We start from the raw sequence: 25,587 nt of genomic DNA, 5'->3' as shown, positions 1-25,587 counted from the left end.
AAATGCAACGTACCCGCGTGTCGTTACGTAAAACGATCGACGGAATCTGCTAGAACGTCGCCAATTCGGTAGGAAAAAACAGTCGTTGCGTAACGAGATCGTTTCTGACTTTGGTCGAAAGCGTCACGAACGGACGTCGCGGTGCCGGAGGAACAAGGATTTTGTTGCTAACGCGTGCGACGGGTCCGTTTACCTTCTCGAATCTGTTTGGCGCTTGATCTCGCAGAAAAATCGTCGTCGTCATCGTTTACGATCCGTTGTACCGTCGCTCGTCAGCGACGGATGACCCCCAGAGTCTGACCCCAGCAATACTGTTGCAGACTTCGACGTTTCTTCGCGCGTAATTCGCGAAGCGAGTCGAAACGAAGCTCTACAGTGGCAGAATTTTTTGGTAACTCCGAACATATCGTTTGTTCTCCCCGAACACGAGTGTTTCCCGTCGAGAAATTTATTACAACGTCAGCAGACGTTCTCTTCGTCAGGGTTTCTCTTCCGTTTCCGTTGATCTTTTAACGAACTCTAAAATTTTTTTTGTCGTGTTTTTATTTCTTCCACCCCCCCACCCCTCCCACCTTTTTCTCTTATTTTATTTATTTACTTTTTTCATTTGTTCTATTTCAGTTGTGTGACGACGTGTTGTGCTAGCTTTGCGTTTATTGTAACTCTTGACAATGATAAAGATCAGTAGGTGTGCGCTTTTATTTTTTTCCTTTACGTGATATGATATGATTATCTTTGCTACGAGTAGGCATCTATAGACATATACTGTATACATACATAGATATATATATTACGAGTGTGGTGTTTCTCAATCTATGCCTTCGTAACTTTTGATTGGTCGACGTAATTTAATCGACGAGGGGAACGTCGTAGGTGTACCCCTAGTTTTACGATCAAATTGTTTTTAGATGTTTGGGAAACGATCCTCGATAGAGTCACAAAGTAGCCCGGTACGATTCCTCCCTATTGTTGAATAAAAAGTTGTAGTTTTGCTGTCGTCGTCGATGCAACATCTATCGCGAACGGTGGTTCTTAATTTAGGAGCGCTTTGATGGAATGGATTAGGTTGTAGAAACGGTTTTAACAATTTTTAAGTAATTCACAATCTACAGAAGTGTATTTCCGATTGGGGATAAAAAGGACGTTTAATAAATAATTTTTTTTTGGATGATCCTATAATGAACAATCTAGCGTAATTAGGTCTGGAGAACGAGCAGGCCAGAAATTAGGTTTTACGCGATCTATCCATTTGTTCGTGAACTGTTCGACTACTCTGCTAAAATGTGGAAATGCAACGTCATGTATAAACCATATACGACGAATAGCTGAGCAAGTTTAATAAGATTCGCGAGGTAGTAGCGTGAGCGTGACGAACCGAGTGATAGAGATGGGATCAGATGATGCGGATCAAAGTCCTAGCTAGCAGATGTCATCCGATATTGTTTGCAAGAAATAGGATTATGTCAAGTAGGATTTTTTCTATAGGGTATCCAAGCGATTACTCAAGAAATTTACGTATGATCGTTGCAGTTAATCTCCCGCCAGGAACAATAAGTTCGATTAGATTGTATTGTTATTCGCACTTTAATCGAAGAATCTCGCGTATTTTGAAAATTCATTCGATTCAAAGGCAGCCATTTCGAATACTTCGTAGCAGAGACGGTAATAGTTTGAAAATAAAGCTAACTATCGTGCATTACGATACGTCTTGTTTAAAACTCGCTGCTACTTTTTCCTTCGGGTCGGAACAATAAACTGATTATTGCAAAAATACCAAGCTCGAGGTATACTGCAGTAATAAAATGACGGGAAATTCCAGGCGTGTCAATAACCCAAGAAAGATAAGTGCGGTATGAAAGGAACTTGGCTATAACTAGAGACGAGACATGTAAATATTTGAAATCATTCCTATCGTGGTAAATATCATATTTCAACAGTAGTATTAAAAGATAGATTTGAGTTGTAAAAGGGATAAACTGGAACGAAGTCCGGAAAAACATATTCTTGGGACTGGGAAAAGAGTTTTTCCATATTCAGGGTGTTCGGCCACCCGTGGGAAAAATTCCTGAAGTCAAAATAAGACGAAAATCAAGAATATTAATTTCTTGATTGAGGCTTCGTTGAAAAGTTATTAAAACATTAAATTAAAAAATTTCAAATCATTCTGAAAAAATTATTTTTGGTAGCGGGGGTCAATTACAATCATTTTTGGTGAATAGGCATACCCCCGAAATCCTACGCAGTTTCGAGAAAAAAATTCATTACCGAAAATTTCATGTCTGACCATACCATTGATATGTTTCACTGAAATTTCATGCGTATGTTTAAAACACCATAACTTCTGAACGGATTGGAGGATTTTAATTTTTCAAAATGCAAACAACGCGTATTTTGGCAAAGAATATGTAGAAATTCTAAGAATATTGGAAAAGTTGATTCTTAACTCCATAAATTTAAAAAACCCCATAAAAATCGTCCAATTTTCAAACTTCCATAACTCCTACAATAATGAATATATTTCAGTGAAACTTTTTTCTGAAGTAGAGCTCATGGATACCTACAAAAAAGTATTAAACAACATTTCTGTACAGCGTCAAACAAATTTATTAAAAATGAAAAACGAAGTTTTAAGAAAAATCGACAGGGTGCCTTAATTTTTTTGGCGAAAAATAAAATTTTGAATCGTTCTGAAAAAATTATTTTCGTTTGCAGAGGTCAATTACAATCATTTTTGGTGAATACACATACCCCCGAAATCCTACGCACTTTCATGAAAAAAATTCGAGTAGGTGGATAAATTGCCGTTCTACAGGCGGAACTTTGCCCATTAATAACTTTGTAACGAAGCCTCTATCAACAAATTGTTATTCTTGATTTTCGTCTTATTTTGTCCTCTAGAATCTCCCATTACAATTTTTTTCCCAGGGATGGCGGAACGCCCTGTATAAATTATATGTTTAATATATTTTATATACTAATATATCTTCTGTAAACGTGGTTAGTGCATCGAATCCGTAATCTACTAACGAGTCAATGTTTATGGTAGATTTTGTTGGCGAACCCCAGAAGTTTAGGATTTTTTAAATGGAAAGAATGGAGATGAGTGGTGACGAGCTACTTTGTAACTAGATCGAGGATCGCCTTCCAGACAACTGAAAGAATTTGATTGAAAACCTAAGGATACGCTTAGGAAGTTCCTCTTGCGAGAGGATACCCTCTTTTCTGCAACTCTTTGACTTGACGTAGAGTGTGACTTTATGAGAGGTGTTCTATACACGTTTCTTATTATATCTTATCGTGAATCTAGTAGAGATTGTCGGTATATCGCAGTGACCTAACCAACTTATTGAAACGGGATCTTGTATTCCAGGAACAGCAGGAACTTGCAAAAAAGAGAAGGATTTAAGTAAAGACGGTCAAAATAAGTTAGAACAGTCGAACCCTGTCGGTGCAAAGTGTTGTAAGCTCTGCGGGAAGAGCGTAGCCAACATTAAAAAGCACATGAAATCGCATTGCCCCGATAAGTATCAGTGCCAAATCTGCATGATATCGTTAACGAGGTCCGACAATCTGAAAAGGCATATTAAATTGAAGCACGGAATACGAGAGGGATCATTGATATCGCCGTTCATGCGCTTAGAGCATAAGCACTTTTTAGCAAAATCGGAACCGACTTACCTCACCTAGAATTTTCCGTACGCACGCGAACGCCAGCGAGCGGTACGCGCGCAAATCGTTCGTCTATTCGTACGTAGAATACGGAGAGGGAAACGAACGCATAAGTGGACGTCGAAAACGAGGAAGCTGAGCCGTGATTATCGGCTCAGGATTCGTTGATTTTACATTCCGTTAACGCCGGGGCGTGCGATTAGTGTTAATCAACTCTTCGTCGAGGCTGTTTGTAACTCGGCATTTCATTACTTTTAACCGAGCGTGAAACGCGCGCTCGACTACTTTTAATCGTGTTTTTTTCCCCGTTTAAAAATTATTCCCATACGAAAATCTATACTTATTTATTGTCGTCTAGTTTCTAGTTAACTTAAGGGTTTTACTTAAATAAGAATCGTTTGCTTAGAGATCTCACGGTCGGAGTAATTCTCGAGTACAAATAATGAGAGTCCTACGATGTGTTCACGTGGACTACCTCCTCGCAGATGTCGCGTTGTCTACGCGCAATGTTACCATTTTTTCCCCCCTATTTTTTTGTCTCCGTCGAGCAAGCAAAATTATTACGGGTTTCCGTGTGTTTGCGCGTCCAAACGGAAACGGCCTCACCGAAAATCATCCCCGTCACTCTTCCGTAAGCGGCGCATGGGACTGAGTTTTATCAGCGCATCCCTCTAGCACAGGCGTTCATTTCTGCCCCGGAATTTCGTCGGCAAGGAACCTCGAGATATTGCCTTTGATTAGATTTGCATAAGAGAGATACTTCGAACGACTGAACGCGCGTGGCGTGCCACGCTTTTCACGGAGCGAGGATGATTTCCAACCGCGAGGAAATTCTTGAAAATTACTCGCCGTTAGCATTAAGTTCTAACGCGCGGAACTGTTCCTTCGGGATGAAATAAATACGCTTCAACTTTTTAACGAATACGATTTCGCCAAACGCCGTTTGAGTCGAGACGTTCTTGCTTACGCGTTTAGAGAAGTTTTCAATTGCCTTTTTACAGGCATTTTTTAAATATTTATTTTAATCTTCAGTGTCGCGGCGTCGCGGAAAAAGAGCACCTATATGAGAAGTACTAATAACATTATATTAATATTAAATAGTAAATTATTCTAAATCCACCAATCAGCGCCTGTAATGGAACCCAAGTACAAAGTAGAATAGAAAAGATTTTATAAGAAGTCTTCTAAAAATCATAATCGATAGTAGTAAGGAGTTCGGGAGACCTCTGAAATAAATTTTGTGTGTTTTAAATTAAATTTAAATGAAACGAACGCACTATTCGCGCGATAAAGATGCAGAAAAAGATTTATTTATAATTAAAAGGAAAACAAAACTGGGGAATTTGGCAGACCGCCCGCATCGGCTTATGTTATAAATATGACTGCCCCTTCTTAGAGGTCAAACGCGTGACGTGTGATTTAAAGTTATCGTAAAAAGATTAGGATTCTTTCTGTCGACTCTTGGTAGAACGGTTTTAGACGTCGACAGTGAGATTCGGGTCGTTTTGTAGAAGTACAATAGATAATTTAATAGATTCCACCGGATCTAGGACACCTGAATCGTATGAAAATTAATATTTTTACCGGTGAAATTATTTCGCGAAGAAGTTGAAGCGTTTTTAATGTTGTTCCGAAGGGAGTGTTAGATACCAATATAACAAAAGGACGCGGTGCTAGGGTATTTCGTTCAGTTCCATGCCCGACGCGTACCAACTGCCTGTATTTCGTAATGCCAGTCTTGTTCCGCAGGTGGAGGAGATCAGTATTAAGTAACTATTTATACGCATATTTATAGATATCCTATATTATATTATATTAATATTTATATCGTAGGTTGTGAAAGACGTCGAAGACTGAGTATAAACTGATTCTCGTGGGCCGGCGTGGCTCGAAAATAGTCATGATGAACTAGTCTCTGAGGCCCGAAGGCTGTTGCAAAGAACAGACTTTTCATAGAGGGGTTTTGTTTAATGGTGCCTTTCCTTTTTAAGTACAATACTCGACTATTCAATAATCGATAACGATATATATAATATAATAAATAACTAACGAAGCCGTCGTGTAAAACGTCTGACCCCGTGCGACGGTCTCTTCCATGGACAGTGCATGGATATCATCCGTAATCGAGCATCGATCTTTTTGGCTATCGAGCCGCAAGGCGCGCTCGCGCGCGTTTTTATACACACGCACATTGTGTCAGGCCTTTCCTATGTGTGTAACCCCTTATCCACAGTGAATCCGATCAAAGCGTAAAAAGAAAAGCGGCGTTCGGGAGAAACGGAGAGCCGAACCGCCCGATCGAATCACCCTCGACGACCGTTTTTCACACACGACTTTTCTCTATTTGCAGATACGACACTTTTAACTCCTCAGGGCACTGAGTGCGCGCCGATTACGTACATTGAGAAAGTTAATCTGTCGGACTTTTTCGAAAAGCTGCCGTACACGTACGCTAGCAAATGCAAAATATGCGGCCGGGTCGTGTCGAATCTAAAGAATCATTACTTGACTCACAATCCAGGGAATTACGTCTGCCCTATGTGCGGGTGCCGCAGGACCCGGCTGGATAACTTGAAGGGTCATATAAAACAGAAACACCCCGAGATACAGATACTGCAGAAGTCCAATGGCACCGTGCAAAATTGAACGTCTTTCTGCGCGTTCTTTACTGGGTTTTTTTTTTTTTTTTATTTTATTTATTCGTTTATCGGAAGCTTTTAAAAATTTGTGGCGTTCGCTGAAACGAATAGAGCGTGTCCGTGCAACCTCCCACCGACTCGTTTGCTTCTGTTCCGTCGTGCATTCTATTAGTATTTTTTATTTTCGTTGTCGTAAAACCGAGAATATTGCGGTTCGTTTCGAGCCAAGATTTCTTCGTTCATTCGAATTTGTACTTTTGATTTTTTGTAACGATTTAATATAGAGTAATGAAATCACTTAGCGTTTCATTGAATATCCCTCGATAATTCGTAAGTTATATTTATTTAAATTTACCAGTGTTAGGTGATAGTAATTCTAGTTTAGAATTTTTTATATAAATTCTTCTATACCTAACAGTTTTCGAAATGTGGGATGAAACGGACGAAAAGTTTCGCTCGAAATAGGTGAACAGTTGGTAAACATGGGTCCAAAGATCACTTATTTTGAACGCACCAAACATTTTCATCCCGAAGCCAGTGACAAAAATATCCCATTTGGCGTATCTATCTGAAACATGTATAATAGTAATGACTAATGACTTTCTTCCCAATCAAAACAATACTGTTTAATTAGGGGTTGGCAAACTTTTGAAACGTACTAAATAAAAAAATTTTGTCAGTGTATTTTTCACACTGATTCTAATTCACAACGAAGGAGAATCTCGTACATTATATGTGTCCGTAACTTTACTGAAATATATTTTTTTTGTTACCAGAACAGCACTGGTATATTTTAACTAAGTACAAAAATGCAAGACAAGTGATTTTTGAGCACACGTTTATCCAGAAATTTTAGATCGTAAGATTCACTCCCCTTCAGGAGAAATATAAATTCTAAAGAAAGAGACACGGTGAAATTACAGAACAACCCAAAATACTTTTGTGTACGTTATCAGGACTACGGTGATAATTCTATTCCGCGAATAGAAGCAAGCAAGTTGCAACATCGAGGCGGAAAATAGCATTCTATTCTTCATTCGTTCCAGCGAGTATTATTAAGCGCCCCTAAATTCTTGGATGCTCTTTTAACCCCTGGTATAAATACAAATGGTCGTTTTCTTCTATCCATTTCCTTCGCGTATCGTCGGTCAATGTCAACAACCGTTTCGTAGGATCCTTTTCGTTCGACAGACATATTCACGGTCAGGTGACGTTATCGCGAAAAATAGGCGCGTAAAGCGTTCGGGAACGAAATTTCTCGAACGGGGCGATGCTAGTCAGGCAAGATGGTCGCGAATACGAAGCTTTACGCGTCCACCGGTATCGGTTCCGTAACTCTGTACTTATCAAACCGGACGAAGCGCGAAATTTGCGAGCTTTGCGTCCGATCTTCGGCGTCGCTCGCAACAATGTGCACCGTTCGTATCGATTTCTCCTGGCCCTGCTGATGGATAAGCGGATTTCGCGATTGATGTACGCGCGGGCGACGTCGCAAATTCTGTGCTTGGACTGGTCCAAGTTCGATCCAAAAATCACGAACGGATCCGTAACCATTAGGAGTTATAAAGAACGCCCCTGAACGGTGCCCGTGTTCCGTGAATTACGTTTGAACGATAAAGTGTTGTCAAAATTATTTGCAAAAATAAATTTGACGTATCGTTAGTCGATACGAGTCTTTGGTCCTTCCCAACGGACGCTAATAATAAAGTCTGATAAATGTAAAGATATATGCGGAGGGAAGTGACACCTTTTATATTTTTATATTTAGAGGACTGTTACTAGCAGTTAATCGTTATCTTGCGCGACACGAAATCCTGATTACTGAGTCTGAATGGCGTCCAAGGGGCGTTCTCTTCAGTATGGATGAGGAGCCTCGGAGGAAAAGTCGTTCACGGTACCTAGGAAACGGAAGTTGCTAGTCAAGCGGTGCGTGTCTATTTCTACTTGGCTTTAATTATTGATCGTTTGCTCGGGGAATCTTGATTAATTTCATGAATTTCTCGCGATACTTGAGAGAGAGAGGATCTCCCTGCGTCTCGGGCGTCATCAGACGGGACACGTTGTCACATCTTGGTTGGAAGTAGCTACTTCGTGCCGTCAGCTCCCGTCGACCTTTAACGGAACGGAGAATCGGTGGTGGGTTCGTGCATTAGTAGACCCGTAATGCCACGGAGACTGCAAATGGAAATTAGTATTACGCGACTTTCTCCGCTCTCGGTCAAAGGGCGTTTCACGGTTAACGATAAAAAGCATTTCATCGTTTAACGTCTGTCCGTGTGACGACACGGGCCATCGGTTCGGCCGCCGTTGCATTTAATTACGTCACGGTCCCTTCATTAGCGTAATTATTCTTTTTGCGCGAGTCTTGCGCCCCTCGATCCCCTTTACTGGTCGATCGATCTCCTTCGGGAGTCGTCGTTGCTCCTTTTTATTTTTCTCACGCCGCTGATTGGCTGGTTAGGTATGCTAGGCGAACCACTCCAAGTTATCACCTTAAACGACATCTTTATTTTTCGTATTGCGGGGAAATCCCACCAAGAATCGCGTCCTCTTTCTCCAGTGGGTTACGATTTTTTAAAACGTGACCGTGTTTTGATTTTTGTTTCGTTTTTTCTTTCAACGATAACTGCTATTTCCTTCCGTGCAGTTTTATGGTCGACGCAGTAGGGAATTTGACGACACGGTCCGGAGATCATCTTTATACCGAAACGATATGAAACCAGGAAGGCTACCGAGATATTTCCTCGCGAGGTACGCTGATTAAAAGACGGTATTCGTCGAGATAAATGAAAAAGTATTATCATCCCTCGCGATGCAATTAAGCGTGATAAATTCCCAGCAGGCGTACGTATTCCTTCGCTCATTGTGTTAAAAGTTGAGCGAATAAGCGTCACCTTAGGTCGTCAAAGACTTTCTCAACGGGCCGTAAAATTATATGAAAGAACGTACAAAGTTTCATTAAAATTATTTAAATCTAAACGTCCAGATAAAGTTTATTTCTGGCATTCGACGCGTTCCATCGATCGCGAAATTAAAAAATTATACGTTATTCAGTTATTAATTGCTCCAATTCTGTCGCAGAAACGAACGGATTCCACCTCCATGTATTTCGAGAATATCAAAGTGTGTGGTTCTAGCATTATACTTTACGACCGTAACTCGATATTGTGCAATTTGGCAGAAGCAACTTACGCCAAGTCAGTCTCTTATACGACATATATTTAACCACTCGCTTCCTGGGACACGGTTCCGAAGTTTGGCCAAATATTTTACGAACACTTTGCATTTGTCGCCTGTATATTACATTATTCCGTGAGCTACGAGGCGAAGCAGTTAAACAAAGTGTTAGCTCATAGTGTCATCCGTTATATCTGAAACATCGTAGTACGCTCAAACAGTCATCGAAATAGGATTCCAATAACGTCAAGCATTTCTATCCCATTTATAGGTACTCCGTTTAGAGGCTGCTGTTACGACAATACATTCTATTTTCCTGAAAACGATGGGTTGTTGCGATCGATCTTCCATAATGATAATTGATTTCGCCCAGACTTCGTGGAACAACGTTTCGAATTCAGCGACAACCGGATTGCGAATGCGTCATTTAAACGCGAAGAGCTCTCCAATTTCAATGTCCATCCCGTTTATGCAGCGTATCAACGGACTAACTAATATAATCCTCTTGCACTGTAATTCGCGCTTTCAGGCGTCGATTTTTACACCCGACTCGAATAACCGGTATCATTTTCTCCACCGTTCATATTTTTATCAACGCGAACGATCCGTCGAGAAATAAAAAACTCGTATATCTGTCATGGGGACATTCACAAACTTATTCAGACTATTTTCTACTTTAATTAATCAAAATTTTTGTTTCTTATAAATTTAAATCGTCGATGACGCTCTCACAAAAATATAAGGCAAAATTAAAAGTCGTTACTTTACACCAGTAATCGGATACATCGATATTCGCGCAGCAGTGTCGCTTTAAAGTTCTCCTTCAGCGAGAGCACGTAACGCGAGCCTCGCTTGTTGCAACTCCGCCTCTCTGGCTCTCGTTCGCACGTTGTTGGATTTCAGTTTTCGGACAAAACCCTCTAGCCCGCTTTCAAGTGAATCGGATGTCCCGATTCTGTCACTCGAAAGTGGCAGTTCCTCTGCCAGGTGGCCCTGTGGGCGACCGATCGATTTGCGTGTGAAATTACGCGAACCATTCGTTCCCGCGTTGTTCGACTTTCTCTTTCGATCGACGTCTACGTTCGCGTCGTCCGGAACACTTTTCCATCCATCTTTCCGCCGATACCATTACTTCCGCCTGGAAGATTACTTGTTCGGTTTTCTCGCGCAACCAGCGTTCGCGCGGGGCGTCCATCGATCTCGAACAAAGCAGCTTCGAGGACGAAACAGCGTATTATGGCTCTCCATGCTTCGCGAGGCTATCGGTTGTTTAATATTCTCCGGTTGGAACGAGGGCGGGGGTGGGTAGGTGGTTGATGACGGCCGGAGAGATCCGTCTGAAGAGCGAAAGGGGTAGTAGACCAAGAAACTCGGCTGCAGAGACGCGAGGGGGGAGGTCCTTTTCGCGATAAGCTTCTTAAAGGCATATCTTCTCGCCCTTATTACAGGGCCGCGCTTCACGGATGAATGGTCCCAGCAAGAGTCGACTGGGGTGCTCAATAAGAGGATCACCGAGCGGAGGTGTACCTACTGCAAAGAGTTTCTTTTTCTCGAGCACGCGACAAGAGGCTTTCGTTTTTCCGTTCGCAATCGTTCGGTACTCCTCCTTGGCTTAGCCAATGGAGGAGGAGCTCGCGGATTGTTCCTCGAAGTTGGCCGCTAAACTAAATGGGTACCCCGGGAGACAGGTAGCTCGTCAGAACTTGCTGGAACTCAATTCCGCGAAGTACCCGTTCCGGGTGTGATTCATCGAAAATACTTCGCGTAGGAAGCCAGTCAGATACTCGGAAACAATTGAGCCGTTCTTTATCAAAGTGGTCTTAGTCCCTCTCTTCTTTTTTTATTTTATTTTTACCAACGAAGTTCCCATAGGCAATGCTTGAAAGTCGTACAGATTTTTCCTACGAAGAAGTTTTCAGTGTCAACGAGTTTAAGTCTCCTTCTGATCGCGTCTACTCGAAACTTGGGTTCTAAACAGTTCTTTGCAAATTCATGTTTTTCGAAATTCGATCATCACGATAGTTCGTTTGCAGCATCGATCTGTATTCTGTAAGCGCCCAATAAATTCATTTACCTGCGTGCAACCAGTCAGTTAGCGGCTACCAATATTTTCGAGACGATTGAAATGCAAAACCTTTTAAATGTCGAAACAAAGCTAAACGGAGTTACATCGCTTTCATAATAAACGGCTTAATTTTCGCCTTGCTGAGTTTCGCCCTGAATAGGCGCATTTTCCAACAGTCTGCTTTTCAGCTGTAACAGGACCTGCGTGTAACGTTTCGTGTACGCGACAGTCGGTCTCGTTCGAGTGTTTGTTTTTTCTACTATTTTTTTGTTTTTTTTTTAGTATTAACAACACTCGGAATAACTCGGCGACCGAGTTCTCTGTGCGCAAGTCCTCGAGGTCCTCTTGTGAAAATTATTCGCCACGGCTGCGTCGCGTACATCGCGAGAATTTTTCTGCCGCGTGGAAAACTTCTCTGAACTTCTGCACGTATATTATTCGTGCTCGAAGCCACAGTCTTTTCGAAATTCGCGGTTAAGATCGTTCGAATTATGTTATCTTCGATTGTACTTTGTCTAGCAAAATCTTCATTTCCGCGTCGTATAGAAAATAATTGCGTCTCGAGACCGCATCGAAAGAGTCGTTCGCAAAATGCAAATTAAATTGCCGCATCTGCACGAAGAAGACACTTTACCGCGTTCAGCGATTTAACGCGCGTACCTGTTTCATTTTAGTTTCTGGCTACGTTTCCTTGGTCTCGATAATAATTTAACCAGACTTAATACAGCATTTAATGACTGCTAATCTCTTTAGAATTCCCGCGTCATTTGAATCTCGAATTATTCAGACGGCGGGCATTACCTGTTCGCCCAGGACGTTTGGACTGTACGGTTTGTGCAAACTGGATGTTTGCACACTAAAACGGTCAGATAATATGAAATTCAGATTTAAACGCACAATTTAAATCCTCTGAGAAACGCTTGTCTTCTTCGGTTCTGTCGTTGCAGGTGTGCTTGTGTTAAGCGTGGGCGTCCCATGAAATAGATGGTTCACCCTCAGAGGGGATGATTCTTCGTAAAAAATAATAGTAGAAAATGTACAGTAAAATTTTACAACGGAGTATCCGTTATGGAAGATGCTGATCATAATATTTAAATTTTTCTGTATCGTTTCGTGCCTCTTCTGTTTACATTCGTGCCAGAGAGCCGTTCTTCTCGTTCAGGGGTGGCTACGCGATCAATCAGCGTTAGTTATTGGCTCCAGCCAGCACGATGTTCCTTTGACTTGGGTAAAATGATACGTTACTCGAGACCAGCATTCGAAAGTACCATGGAAATTTATAGACTCCTGGCATGAGAAGGTGGAATTATATTTAGCATATCACCATTTATTCTGATAGTAAGTTCAGAACGGAACTGCTGCGAGGTATTTTGGGGTCATTAAAAAGTAATAGACTAGTAGAAAGCACTCGAGCGAATAGGGACTTTCCAATTTACTGCGGATCCTCGAACCATTTTTATTTTTCAAGATGCTTAATCTTTCAACGATTCCCTAGTTTGTAACTTCTCGATGAAAAACATTTTACTTCGTACGTTTGACTGGCTTTTAGGCGTAAGATCGACTTCTTTCATTTGTATCTCGAATTTTTTATTTGGATGACTCTGAAGCACTCTGCATATCCTTTTAATTAGTATTCGCAAGTACAAACGTGGCTAAAGTAATACGATCACAAAAAAGATAGTTCATTTTATCAATATACGTTTCAAAATTTCGATAAGTATTTTGTATGCTTGCTCTGAACTAATTAAACATTCTGTGTAATTAGGCATACTTCTTATCGGTCTTTGGGCATGCATTTTTAATATTCCTATTTTTGTACCATAATTTTTATTAACTTTTCGACAAGTTCCATTGATAGTAATTTATGTCAGTTTAACCTTAACGATCGCATACAAATTTTCTGTGGTGGTTCGTGACAGAACTGTTTTCAGGTCATGGGTGTACATTTACATCCTTTTAGCCAAAAACTTTATTCCGTATAACCACATTGCGGATTTTATGCATATATGGCGTATGCTAATATGGGAGAACTTATAGAGAATGTATGTAGAATATATTTCATAAGTTAGTATAATAATATCTATATTTCATTTTGCGTAAATGCATATATTCTGCATACATTTGCTATATGCTTTTCATATTTACGTACACTATAGTTGCATAAAACCTGTTAATAAATATCTACTGGTAACTTCGTACACAGATTGTAAACGTAAAAAGGTTCGATTACAACCATACCGTTCTGTTTGCATTTACAATCTGTATTTAAAAGTACGGATTGAATTCGTGCAATGATTAACAAAGTATCCAATCACGGTATTCGGTAATCGTATCAGGAGTGTTCCAGAAAATATACGAATCTCGCAAAGTTGTTCTGCGATCTTTCTCTCAACATATGCGGGAAAGATCTTTTGAAGAAATTACGTGTCTCGAAACGCGCGATATTTGCTGGAACACGCTAATATTTAGCCACGTCTGTTCCGTCGAATCCTTCGCCGCGCGTCAATGCAGCCGTATCACCTGGCCGTAAACGAGGGGAAAACATCCGGAGGGTCGGGAGCCTGTCGTCAGAGAATCGTCGAGAGGGAAAACTAGCGCCCCCGAAACAGTTTCTATGTATGACAGTTGCACGGTTGTTCCGTTGAATACACATCCATACGGCTCGGTTCTCCCCAACGCGCATCGGGAAGCCAAACCGAGCCAGAGACACAAGAGAGAGAGAGAGAGAAGTAGAGAAACATAGCGCTTGAGAGGGTTGGAGCGATGCAGCGGGTAGCCTCCGACCTTCTTTATCCCAGTTTCCAGCAACCCCCTTGTCGTTTCGTATTCCCTCCGCTCGTTCTCTCTCTTGTTCTCTACTCCCGATTCTGGCGCACAGTCGACGGAGGAACATGTAACGCGATGATCGATGTCTCTCGGTGTATGCAAATGTTGGGCAAGATCGTTGTTAAGCTCCGAATGGGATTCCTCCCCGTTCTTTTCGTTTTCCCTCGCACGCTAATCATCCACCTTTCCGTTTTCCTCTTCATTATCTTTCTCTCTCTCTCTCTCTGTCGCTCTCTCGCTCTCTCTCTGTTACAGTGTTGGCCAGTGGTGTCTCACTGAAGAGAGAGGGGGTTGTCCCGCAAGGTCAGAGCAGAGATCCAGCTGCTCTGCTGGATGCCTCCGCCCTTGCAACCTTCCGAGCCGAGGAATGCTCGTGCAGGGGAGACGGGCGGCGGTGTGCCGGCGGTGGTGTGCAGGCCATCGGCGCGATACGTTTGTCCGGATACCCGGGGACGGTTGTCGTTCCCCACTGCACACAGCTGCCTCTCATTGTGGCGAGTCGGTCGGTCGCGGTGGCCACCGGGTGCAAGATCCGTCGGCGTTTCCTACCCTCGACGACCGCGTGCTCTTGCGCGCAACTCTTTGACTTGCAGCCGCGCATCGGGAACGAACGCTCGACCCGGGGTCAGTCGTTATCCGGCCACGCGACCACCGCGTCCTCGAACCCTTCTTTGGTCCTCCACTTCCTTCCGTTGCGAAACCATCCGCGACGTGTCCCTACCCTCTCACTTTCCATGAAACTTCACAGGTTTCCTCAAATAGGGCACACGTATTCTTGCTTGACCTCGAAACTACCCTTCAGAGTCTCAGGATCCTACTGTCCAAGTTGCACGCACCTACATTACATCCATTGATTGACTTCTTCACTGAAAACAATGAGTCGTCTCACTTGTAATCATTGCCCAATTAACGGATTGTTCTTCATAACAAATATTCCGTTTATATCGGATAGAAAAACTTCATGCTCCTGTATCTGGTCGAAACATCTTAGACAGCTTAATAATAAGCATTTGGAAATCCTGTTCTAACAGATGGTGAACGACGATCTTAGAATCTTTTGATAAGTGTGAGAGCTCTAACGAAAGTCAGAACTCGACCGTAGGAAGACATAGTTCTCGCGAAGATGCTTTGGAATTCAATGGAAGCTGTTTCGGTCAATTTTCTTGATGAATGATTTACGGTGCTGTTTATTACTGCGAACTTTTAATAAGGATCAAGGCGACGCGTTGCTCGAAATGATGCGATGCTCCAATCTGCAATGCTTTGCTGTTGTATGATAACTCGAACAATTTTTGAAAATACTGCATTGGGGAAACTTTAACTTGATTGGACCAATCAAAGAATAATAGATCGAAGAATTCGAAGACTGAGTGTAAAAATTAAGGAACGCTATGCGGGACAATAAGCCTTTGTTAGTTTCCTAAAATATTCCTCGAATAAATTTATTAAAAGAAAGTCTCGTTTATGAAACACTCTCGTGAACCACCCTCGTAACTCAGTGGTTCTTAACCTTTATAAGCTCACGGCACAGTTTAGAACAGTGATGGCGAAAACGAATGGCACGCGATAAGATTTTACTGGGACGTTAAAAATTTTATAGTAAACTTTTATTATAATTCATTTTATCTTCGTTTGTTTTAATCCGAATGATCTCGTGTTCTACAGATATTTAAACATTTTCACGGAAATTATCGAACGATAGGAAATGCAATAATAACTAACATTTACGAAGCTGTTCATTAGCGAGATTTGTTATACAATCTGTTCAAATTAATTGTGTACTAATGAAATATTAATTGAAGACTACTCGAAGGATTAATAACATCGCGTTTAATAGAAGCCATGGATATTGTAATTTGTTGTGCGTTAGACGTTCGTTTAATGCTCTTGCATTGTATAACGGGTTGTAATTAGCGTTCCTGTAATCGCTCTAACGAAAAAGGGGAGAGTGTTTGAAGGGGTGAACCTTTGAAAGATTAAGCGGTCCTCGATAACTCGTAACTCTTAAGCTCGAGTTATCGTGGCTAAAAAAAACTACGGTGTCACTTATTTTCGACCTGAAAACCTGCAGTTTCACGAAAATTCGAGGAGCGACGTTGTACGTGTTCCTTGTCGGTTCCAAAGGCTTTCGAGGGAGCCTGGTCACGCGCTTCTGTCTCGATTCCAACAGCGTCGCTCTCTATTTTCGTGTATGACTGAAACCGCCGACGCTCCGGGCGTATAAATACGTTCGAAAGCGTCGCGGAAAAGCATGTCGATCGCAACAACCCGAGCTTCCTCGAGAAGTATAATTATAACGCTTGGGAAGTAATCGGATTCGCGCGGCGTCGCTAGAAAGATACGACGTCTTCGTTCTCGGCGCTGCTCTCGTCGCGATCGCAAAGAGCACACGCTTCGTCGAGTCCCCCAGGGGGCGGGAGGGATGTCCCGTCGAGGGATTGGAGGGGAAGTTCCGCGGAATAAAGGACCAGACGGGGGCGGAGTTGGAGCGATTTTCGCCGTTGAAGATCTCCGGCGGAGAATTCGCACGCCTAGGTGCGTCATCCGGCAGAAACGAAACGCTTCGAGTTCGCCGGCAGGGACTAAAGTCGCGCGATAACCACTCCGATAGTTGGAAAGTTTGCTCGCGTTTGAGAGGCTGGCTCGGTTGGTCACTCCGTGGGCGGTGGCTTTGAGCTTCGGGCTCGTTTTGGCGCTCGTGGTTCTTTTCCAAAGTGGGTTCCCGATCGATTCAACAGCGCGAGCCTCCGCAAGGGATATCGTGCATGCGTCGATAGTTTAGGGCGAAACGGACTTTGGGGCTCGATTTAGGTGGTGCTTTTCCTTCGAATCTTCCACGCGATTAAATGCTCGTATCGCGTGGCTTGATCTCTTTCACATACTGAAGAGCGATGCATGGTTTCCGCGGATGCAGGTCCGATTCGAAATATTCGGTGTAAGGTCTGGCTAAGGTATTCGGGGTGGAATCGTTGTCTGTGGATTCGTTAGGCAAACCGGTACAGAAGAGAGGTCTCGAAAAATTCGTGAAAGGTGCCAGCCGATTTTACCAGCCACGGACTAATGCTTTGGTCGGAACCGACGTTACCGCATTGACTTTAACGCGCGTTCGAAGCGAGACATTGATTTATGCTCTTGGTACTCGTTGCCAGAAGCGTTGGCGTCGAAAAGACACAAAGCGATTTTCGGATTTTCGCGTCTAGATCGCACCCCGTGAACGACTTTTCCCTCCGCGATCGCCCTCGTCGAGTATCGGCGGACCAGTCGCAATATGCGCTTATTTGTACGACGGCTGCTCTCTATCTTTTCTAACTTGGCTGGAGAAATTTGGGATAAAAGGAGAAACTGAACGTGCCATATACGCCTGTCTGTCTGCACCAGCATAGATTAATACACGCCAGTACCATAAGTATTTAATTAACTGCTTCTGGAGATCTAACATTTTCTCTCTTATACACACAGACACACACGCACACACGTACACATCCACACTTTATGTACCTAGCAATTAGAATTCCTATATAGTATATACTAGGTATTAAGCGACGAAGAACCGGAAATATATATTTATATATATTTATATATATTGTAATATTTTTGTACTGGACAGATTTGTGAAATAAACAATGATGATGCAATCCAATCCACCGTGGATGCACGGGTGTGTATATATTTTATCGTTGGCGTGTTATCGCGCTCGATGTTCGCGTTGCGACGCCTCGAGTTTCGGGGGCTATTTTTGGGAAGGGGTGGTCGAAGAGACGTGAAAAAAAGAGGGGGATGCGTGCTTCGTGGTCGATGCGCTTCGACGCGCCGGCTGATGCACGCCGAGAGTTCGTTCTTTCGGACAATTGCCAGCGAATCGGTTTCGCAGAGCTATGCTTTCTTATGGAAAAAGAGGAGATTCTCGTTTTTTATCCAAGTACGGTACTGACCGCATCGTCTATTCTCGAAAAGTTGCTTCTCCCTTCCATTTTCAGTGTCTACTAATCCCCGCGTATCTCTATCTCTGTCTCTCTTTATCTTATTTCCAGCGCTCTCTTCACCCTTTTCTCTCTTACTTTCTTTCTTCCTACTTGTGTACTTGAGAACAACCGTGTATCTGTCTTTGTCGTTCACGTGAGAGAGGAACACGCAGCGTAACCGTTAACAGCAACTCACGCTAACTTAACGCATCTCCATCAGAGAATTTAACAAACCTAACCGCAGAACCTACACTAACAAACGGTACTCTCGTGTAGTTATCAATTTTGTATACGTAGCGTGTCTGATAATAGGTAGCAGACCCGGAGAGTAGCCGATTCTCCGCGAGAAAATCGAAACTCTAGAATAAATCGTCGTGCGGAGGTTCGTTTTCGAGAAAATTAAGTTTATCATTCCCGGACACTGCGAATCGATTCGCTTAACCCTAGATTTCCGCCCTTATTTCTTCGTTCGTTAACCTAGATACTACTAAGAGAGCAATTTTTACATTAATTCCCTGCTAAATTTTTAAAGGGAACATTTTTCTCGAAAACGAGACTACGTACGGAGAAATTTAATTCCACGGTTCCGATTAATTTCCTCACGAAGAATCGACAGTCCCTTTACCGGTTGCACGATCTGTTACTACACGTCTTGTACTTGTATTTATATACATAAATGTGGAAAAGAAGGTTGTACAAAGTTCTCTTGCAGCGAAACGCGTCGTCGTCGATAGCTCGATGCTAAAACTGTATTCCGCTGCAGACTGCTCCCGGTACCTTTGAAGATTCTTCGAAATAAAAATGTACGGAACTCGCCGGAAATCAGACTTTATTGAAAATCGAACCAGCTGCGAATCGTCAAAAGTTTTAACGTCTTTGAGCCGCCCCGACCCTTTTCCCTAACGTTTTTCACCCCTCTCCATTCTCTCTCTGTTTCTCTCTCTGTCGCTCTCGTTGCTCAGTTTCTTCCGCCCTTCCCTATATAAATGACCTTTCGCCTTTCCCTACGAAATATATACACGGCGTATCACGCGAATATTTTGTAAATTGTACGATAACCGGGAACAGAAAGTTGCACGAGAATACAGTTGATCGATACGTCGACTTGTTTTATTAAAATTACTTAGCACGCCCGCGCGCGTGCATGTATAAAGTGTTAATATCCACTGTGGGGATGGATTTAGTGATTAATAAAATAAATTCGTTCAAACGTATGTCATATTTGATCTTACTGGATAGTTACAGCGAGTTTTGCAAATGTCTTATTCGATAGTCTTAATAAGACGTCGGATATACTGAGATAGACGCCGATTATTTTGGCCGTTCAAGGCCAAATCTCCCCATTTATCTCTATACTTTATATTCCATAGATAGAAGTTTACATAAAAGGATAGATACAAGGGCCACAGACGTAACTATTTTCCGTACAATAATTTGTACAACTATCGTCGATACGACTATCGTGGAATCGGAAAATAAATCAGTAGAATATCCAGACGGTGTAGTGGGGGGTTCCCCGTCGATGGCCTTGACTGGTCAAAACATTTGGCGGTAGCTACGGTTCGTCGAAAGAGTTACTGCAGCACGAAACTTGCTACAACTCGGAAAGAAGATCAATTGGGACGCGCGTCTCGCACGAACTTCGAACGTTTTCCATTGATAAATCCATCTCCGAAGGGTCTCATATTGCGGAACATTCTGTATAGACACACCTGTGCACACAAACTTGGCACTCGCGCGCACACATACTGACACGCGCTTTGGGTACTATTAAAATGGAGAGACTACACGCTTATTAAGCGCGAAACGAAGAAGCTTGATCCCCCCGTCAGAGTGGCGAGAATAAAAAGATCCTCGGTCCCGTTATCGACACCGGTACACACGCACCTTGAACTACATGCAATCCATCCAACGCGAACCGTTTAAGTCTTCGGGAGAACATCGATCTGTCTCTCGGATGATTCTTCCTTCTCTCTCTTTTTCTCTCTCTCTAATATCTCTCTCGCTGTTCGACGGGACTCCATTCTTACAGATCATAGAACACCTCGAACGAAGTTTCCGCCTTTCTCGCGGCTAGCGATGGGAACAAGTTCAATATGTACTCGCGAGTAGTAATTAATTCACTAGCTTAGGGCCGTTTCGCTGGAACGACACTCGTGGAAACAAATATTTATGCACCTCAATATTTGAGGTATTGATTGCACGAGTATCTCGGTACATTTTACACAGATAGCGTCAGAAAGTACGTCCATCGCTTCAAAACATGGTTTGTCTCACGCTCGGTTGTACAATTAATTATTAACAGAGAACTCGTTACCGTTATGGGAACTTTAAAGCTAGACTTTTTCAAATATTTTACATCTCGACCCTTTGATTAACTGATATTAATCGCGCTCGTGCAATTTATTTACTAGCGTACTTTTGAATATTGAAAATCAACGTTCGTGTATCGAAGAGGTTCGAAATTATTTTGTACATCTCCCAATATTTGTTTCGAACTTAAAAGCACCGGGAAAAATCTCTGTTGTCGACTTCGGGCCACTTTTTTGTGTCTTAGGCTACAGTGTACGAACATATTTCATCAGGTTTCGATACTCTTCGCGATATACTTGATTCCATCACCACTCACGTCGACGGTAGACCCAATCGATGAATAATAATTCCCTTTGCCGTCGACGCGCGCCCAACGAGTAAGAGCTACTTGTTCGTTCGAGGGTGTTTTCAGGCAAATATTTTTCCGAGAAATTCCCTCGATGCTTCGCGTTGGCAGAGAAAAATGGCTAAATGGAAACGAATGAGCCTTACACTCGGAGGTGTTCTGTGTATTCGGATTTGGAGAGTCGACGGTTATATTAACCAGTTCGTACATACGGCCCTTCACGTGCTATAGTATAACGCTTAGAGAGTACTCCGTTACGCGTTAGGCTAATCCAGTTCCTTGCTCCATGCTGCAAGACACGCCGCGTACTTGTACATATTCGAGAAAACCTTAAATCGCACCGACGCTGTTATCAACGATCGATGACATTGTCTCTTTACTTTGGTCCTCCTTGGATGAAGTGTTTCTCTTTTATTTGTCATTAATTACTTAACACGACCGTAGCAAGTCCGAATTAATCACTGGAGAGCTCGCTTTGCCTACGCACAGAACATGTAACAAATACTTTTTTTGTACACGTCACTCGTCATGCATTACCTTTGTTGATCGCACTGGTTTTGAGTTTGTACGACCTTTAACGGAAAGCATTACGTAAAAGTAAATGTGTGTTGCACTTAATCCCGATGTACAGAGTGTCCTTTTGCTCGTAATAACATGTTGTCGTTTTCTTTATCGTTTACGTTTGTGAGCGAGATCGTTAACGCTTGTAAATAACTTCATTGAAATCACGTCGACGGGCGGATTCGACGCGAGACTCGTCGAATATGGCTTTCTCGCGATAACTCGGGAAATACAAATCGGATTCTTGTCGAAGCAGATTGCCATCACAGTTTATTAGCTGTAACGGAGTGTTTTCTAAGGTGTGCGATCGAATCGAACGAAATTTCGAAATTGAATCGCGATCGATTGAAAGGGAATAGCGTTTCGCTGACCAAGAAAAGGCTTCTCTTTTTCGAACTTAGGAAAACTTTCGGTTCGACAAATGCGAGAGAAATTGCGAGCTCGACGAAAACTTTCGGTCGCGAGGTAACATTTTCCTTGAACAATTTACTAAACGTACGTTCGCAGCGATAATTGCAATAATGACTTGAAAGGAAAATTACCTGTGGCAATTAGTTACTCACGGTTGTACGGTTGTAATTAACGATGGGATCAAGTTATATCACAAGTACTACCGAAATGTGGTAGGATATTTCTGACTTTTATAAGTACTTCACAAAGTCATGATTCAAATTTTGCATACAATAACTATTGAACAGAAATATCTTCATTAAGGTATGAAGCATCGAACAAAAATAGATAAATCTGTAGAAGAGCAAGGCAATTTCAAATAACTCGTGTCGTAGAATGTTTATAACTTTAATGTAATTTTAACACTTATGGCTGTTTTGTTTTTACTTAATAGTTTGCTGTACGCTTAATCGAATACACAGCTTTCAATATTACTTCTAAGATGTACGATTTAGTCTAATATTTCACAGGTTTTTATTGTAAAAATCTTGATACTATTGAAAATTAGAACAAAATTTTTTCTTCGAGTGTTTAAGTAATCTCGTTAACAGTAAGTGTCATTATACAGGGTGTTCGGCCAACCCCGGGAAAAATTTTAATAGAGGATTCTAGAGGTCAAAATAAGACGAAAATCAAGAATACCAATTTGTTGATGGAGGCTTCGTTAAAAAGTTATTAACAATTAAATTCAAAAATTTCAAATCGTTCTGGAAAAATTATTTTCGGCTGCGGAGGTCAATTATAATCATTTTTGGTGAATAGACATACCCCCAAAATTCTACGCACTTTCGAGAAAAAAATTCATTACCGAAAATTTCATGTCTGACCATACCATTGATATGTTTCACTGAAATTTCATGTGTATGTTTAAAACGCCATAACTCCTGAACGGATTGGACGATTTCAATGTTTAAAAAAGCAAACTACGCGTATTTTGATGGAGAATATGTACAAATCGCAAAAATATTCGAAAAGTTGTTCCTTTACCCCGTAAAGTTAGAAAAACCCCATAAAAATAGTCCAATTTTCAAACGTCCATAACTCCTACAATAGTCAATGGATCTCATTGAAATTTACTCTGGAAGTAGAGCTCATGAATACCTACAAAAAAGTATTAGACAACATTTTCGTACAGCGTTAAACAAATTTATTAAAAATCAAAAACGAATTTTTAAGAAAAATCGACAGGGGGAAGGTGCTTAAATTTTTCGGCGAAAAAAAAGGATTTCGAATCATTGTGAAAAAATTATTTTCGGTTGCGGGGATCAATTACAATCATTTTTGGTGAATGTACATACCTCCGAAATCCTATTCACTTTCGAGAAAAAAATTCAGGAAGGTGGACAAATTTTGTTAATCATTTTTAACAGTAATTTTGTTAATAACTTTTAAACGAAGCCTCAATGAACAAATTGGTATTCTTGATTTTCGTCTTATTTTGGTCGCTAGAATTTCCTATTAATATTTTTCCCACGGCTGGCCGAACACTCTGTATATCTGTAGATATATTTTTGTCCGTGGTAAATTATGTAATACGTTATCATTAACTTGCTGTGGAATCTCGTCTTATGCAATAGATTCAATTTATATCATATAGGATGGTTTATAAATTGTGGACACAACTTTAAGAGTGAGATTAGTGTATATTTAATTTAAAGTCTTATAAATAGCTGTCTTATCCAACCTTGATTTCCGAGTTATCACTGTTCTTGTTGTCGCGAAATTAGCTCATTATTTGTGAATCATTGGTGTGTATTATTTCTAAATCAGAGTTTTCAATACACTAATTATGTATCAAGATTTTCACAGTTAACCCCTACATTCAAGGGAACACTTTTCTCATTTACGAATATACAGTCCAGAGAATAAGTCAAATAAATTAAAATATTTAAATTATTTAACATGTTAGAGCTTTCAATCCCTTCGTGTCAACGCCACCCAGATGCTGTAAATATTATACACTTTTTTAAAATGCTGTTGTATATTCCCAAAAGAAATGACCAAAATTCTTATTTAGATAATAGTTTCAAATAACGAATAACAGATAAAACATTTGATTTACTATTTGTTCGATGGAAATTACACTCTGAATTGTAAAACGAAATAATATTTCACGCTGATCGAATAAAAGCTTATCCGAATAACTGTTCGATCCAATAACTGTTGCATATATATCGTTATACGGTGTTTTAATCATTACACGCCTCTGGGTATTGAAAACGATGTGGCGAGCACGAAGGGACGGTAACTATTAAATATTTTTGTTTGAAACGATGACTCGAATAGCTTATCCTCTAATTTGATAGTGCAAACCGCGAGGTAGATCGTTCGTTTGTTATTTGAGTTGTAAAAAAAAAGAAGCATTAATAGGATTTTTATCTGGTTGGTCGCGAGATTAGATCAGACTCGATCCCATCGCTGGTTTAAATTACAAGCTGAAACAGTTTGCGTATCAGGGGACATTAGACACGTCGTAGGAAGGAAATTCATTTCCGGTGTTGGCCCTCCTCTTGGTCAGCGCGCGCTTCTGAATCGCAGTCCCACGTCGGTCGTCAGGACTGGGTCAACGTGTTCCCGTTTTCTCTTCTTTCTTCGTGGCCGTTCCTCCCCGTTAATCTCGTTACACGCACCCGCGATTTTGATCGATCCGCTAGTCGCTCGACCTTCTCTCTCTCGCACGCGATAGATCGAAGGTGAACGCGTGAACGACCTCGCTCTTGCGAGGAAGGAGGCGGTGGAAAGGGGATCGAAGGTTTGACGGAGAGAAACGGTTTCGTGCTAGAGGAGAACGGCGAGAGAACACGTGTAGATACGTGCCCGATAACGATCGTACGATCCACGGCCGTCGTTCGTAAGTAGGAAGGTAAACGACGGGGAAAGGATAATGATCGAAAATGTCCAGTTTCGGTACACGTTGGGAAAGAAAGATTTTTACGTGCGTCCATGCATCCTAGGAAATCATGAAATATGGTTATTCAATCGATACGCGATGGAGACGTAATAAATGCGGCTTAAAGGTCGGAATGCCACGGATCGGGTAATGTTAAAGATCAGACCCGGGACTGAACCTATATGGGTACCGTGAGTAAGTAGAATGTGGACAGTGTCGAGTAATTCTAGCTTAGCGGCAGACTTTACGGACGCTGACTAACGTATTTGATCTAACGCGACTCGCGGTCACAACTAAACCTGATTAAATGTTGGTGTTCGGTCAGAAAATTATTTAAAAAATCTGTGGAGGTCTAAGAAAACGGACAAGTTATAGATATATTAATATAAAGATGCAGGGGGAAAAGAAAGACTAGTTTTGAGTTAGGAGTAGAGTTAAGTAGTAGATTCTACGAATGTCTGACCTACAGTATGGCTCGAAATTTCTTTAAACTTAAGTAATTAATGTTTTATTCTCGTCATAATAGGATGATGATCTGTTTCTTATATGTGTGTGGTACCATAAGTAAGTAATGTGGCATTAGAAAGGTCGAGTAAGACGTCCGATTTATCTTCCAGGTTTAATCTTTCTTTCTTCCTACAATACATTCTTCTTACTTCACATTTGTACTGGTTACAAGTCTCCTGTAA

The 25,587-nt window shown here is 41.6% G+C and overlaps 1 protein-coding gene across 11 annotated transcripts in view; it reads left to right on the top strand.

Annotated features, from left to right (window-relative positions):
* The window catches only part of LOC143341675 (zinc finger and BTB domain-containing protein 8A-like), an 86,037-nt gene that overhangs the window by 29,997 nt on the left and 30,453 nt on the right, over positions 1-25,587 (top strand). The window contains exon 5 of one of the 11 annotated variants that reach the window (XM_076764685.1): positions 6,020-6,521. The exons of the other annotated variants lie outside the window; for them this stretch is intronic. Within the exon in view, the coding sequence (XP_076620800.1) occupies positions 6,020-6,315 (296 nt within the window). The 3' untranslated portion in view covers positions 6,316-6,521. Of the gene's footprint in view, positions 1-6,019; positions 6,522-25,587 lie in introns of those variants that run through there. 11 annotated transcript variants of the gene reach the window in all.

The sequence above is a fragment of the Colletes latitarsis genome, chromosome 5, assembly GCF_051014445.1.
Source record: "Colletes latitarsis isolate SP2378_abdomen chromosome 5, iyColLati1, whole genome shotgun sequence".
In the NCBI taxonomy this organism is placed as follows: domain Eukaryota; kingdom Metazoa; phylum Arthropoda; class Insecta; order Hymenoptera; family Colletidae; genus Colletes; species Colletes latitarsis.
This window is presented reverse-complemented; position numbering and strand designations above follow the sequence as displayed.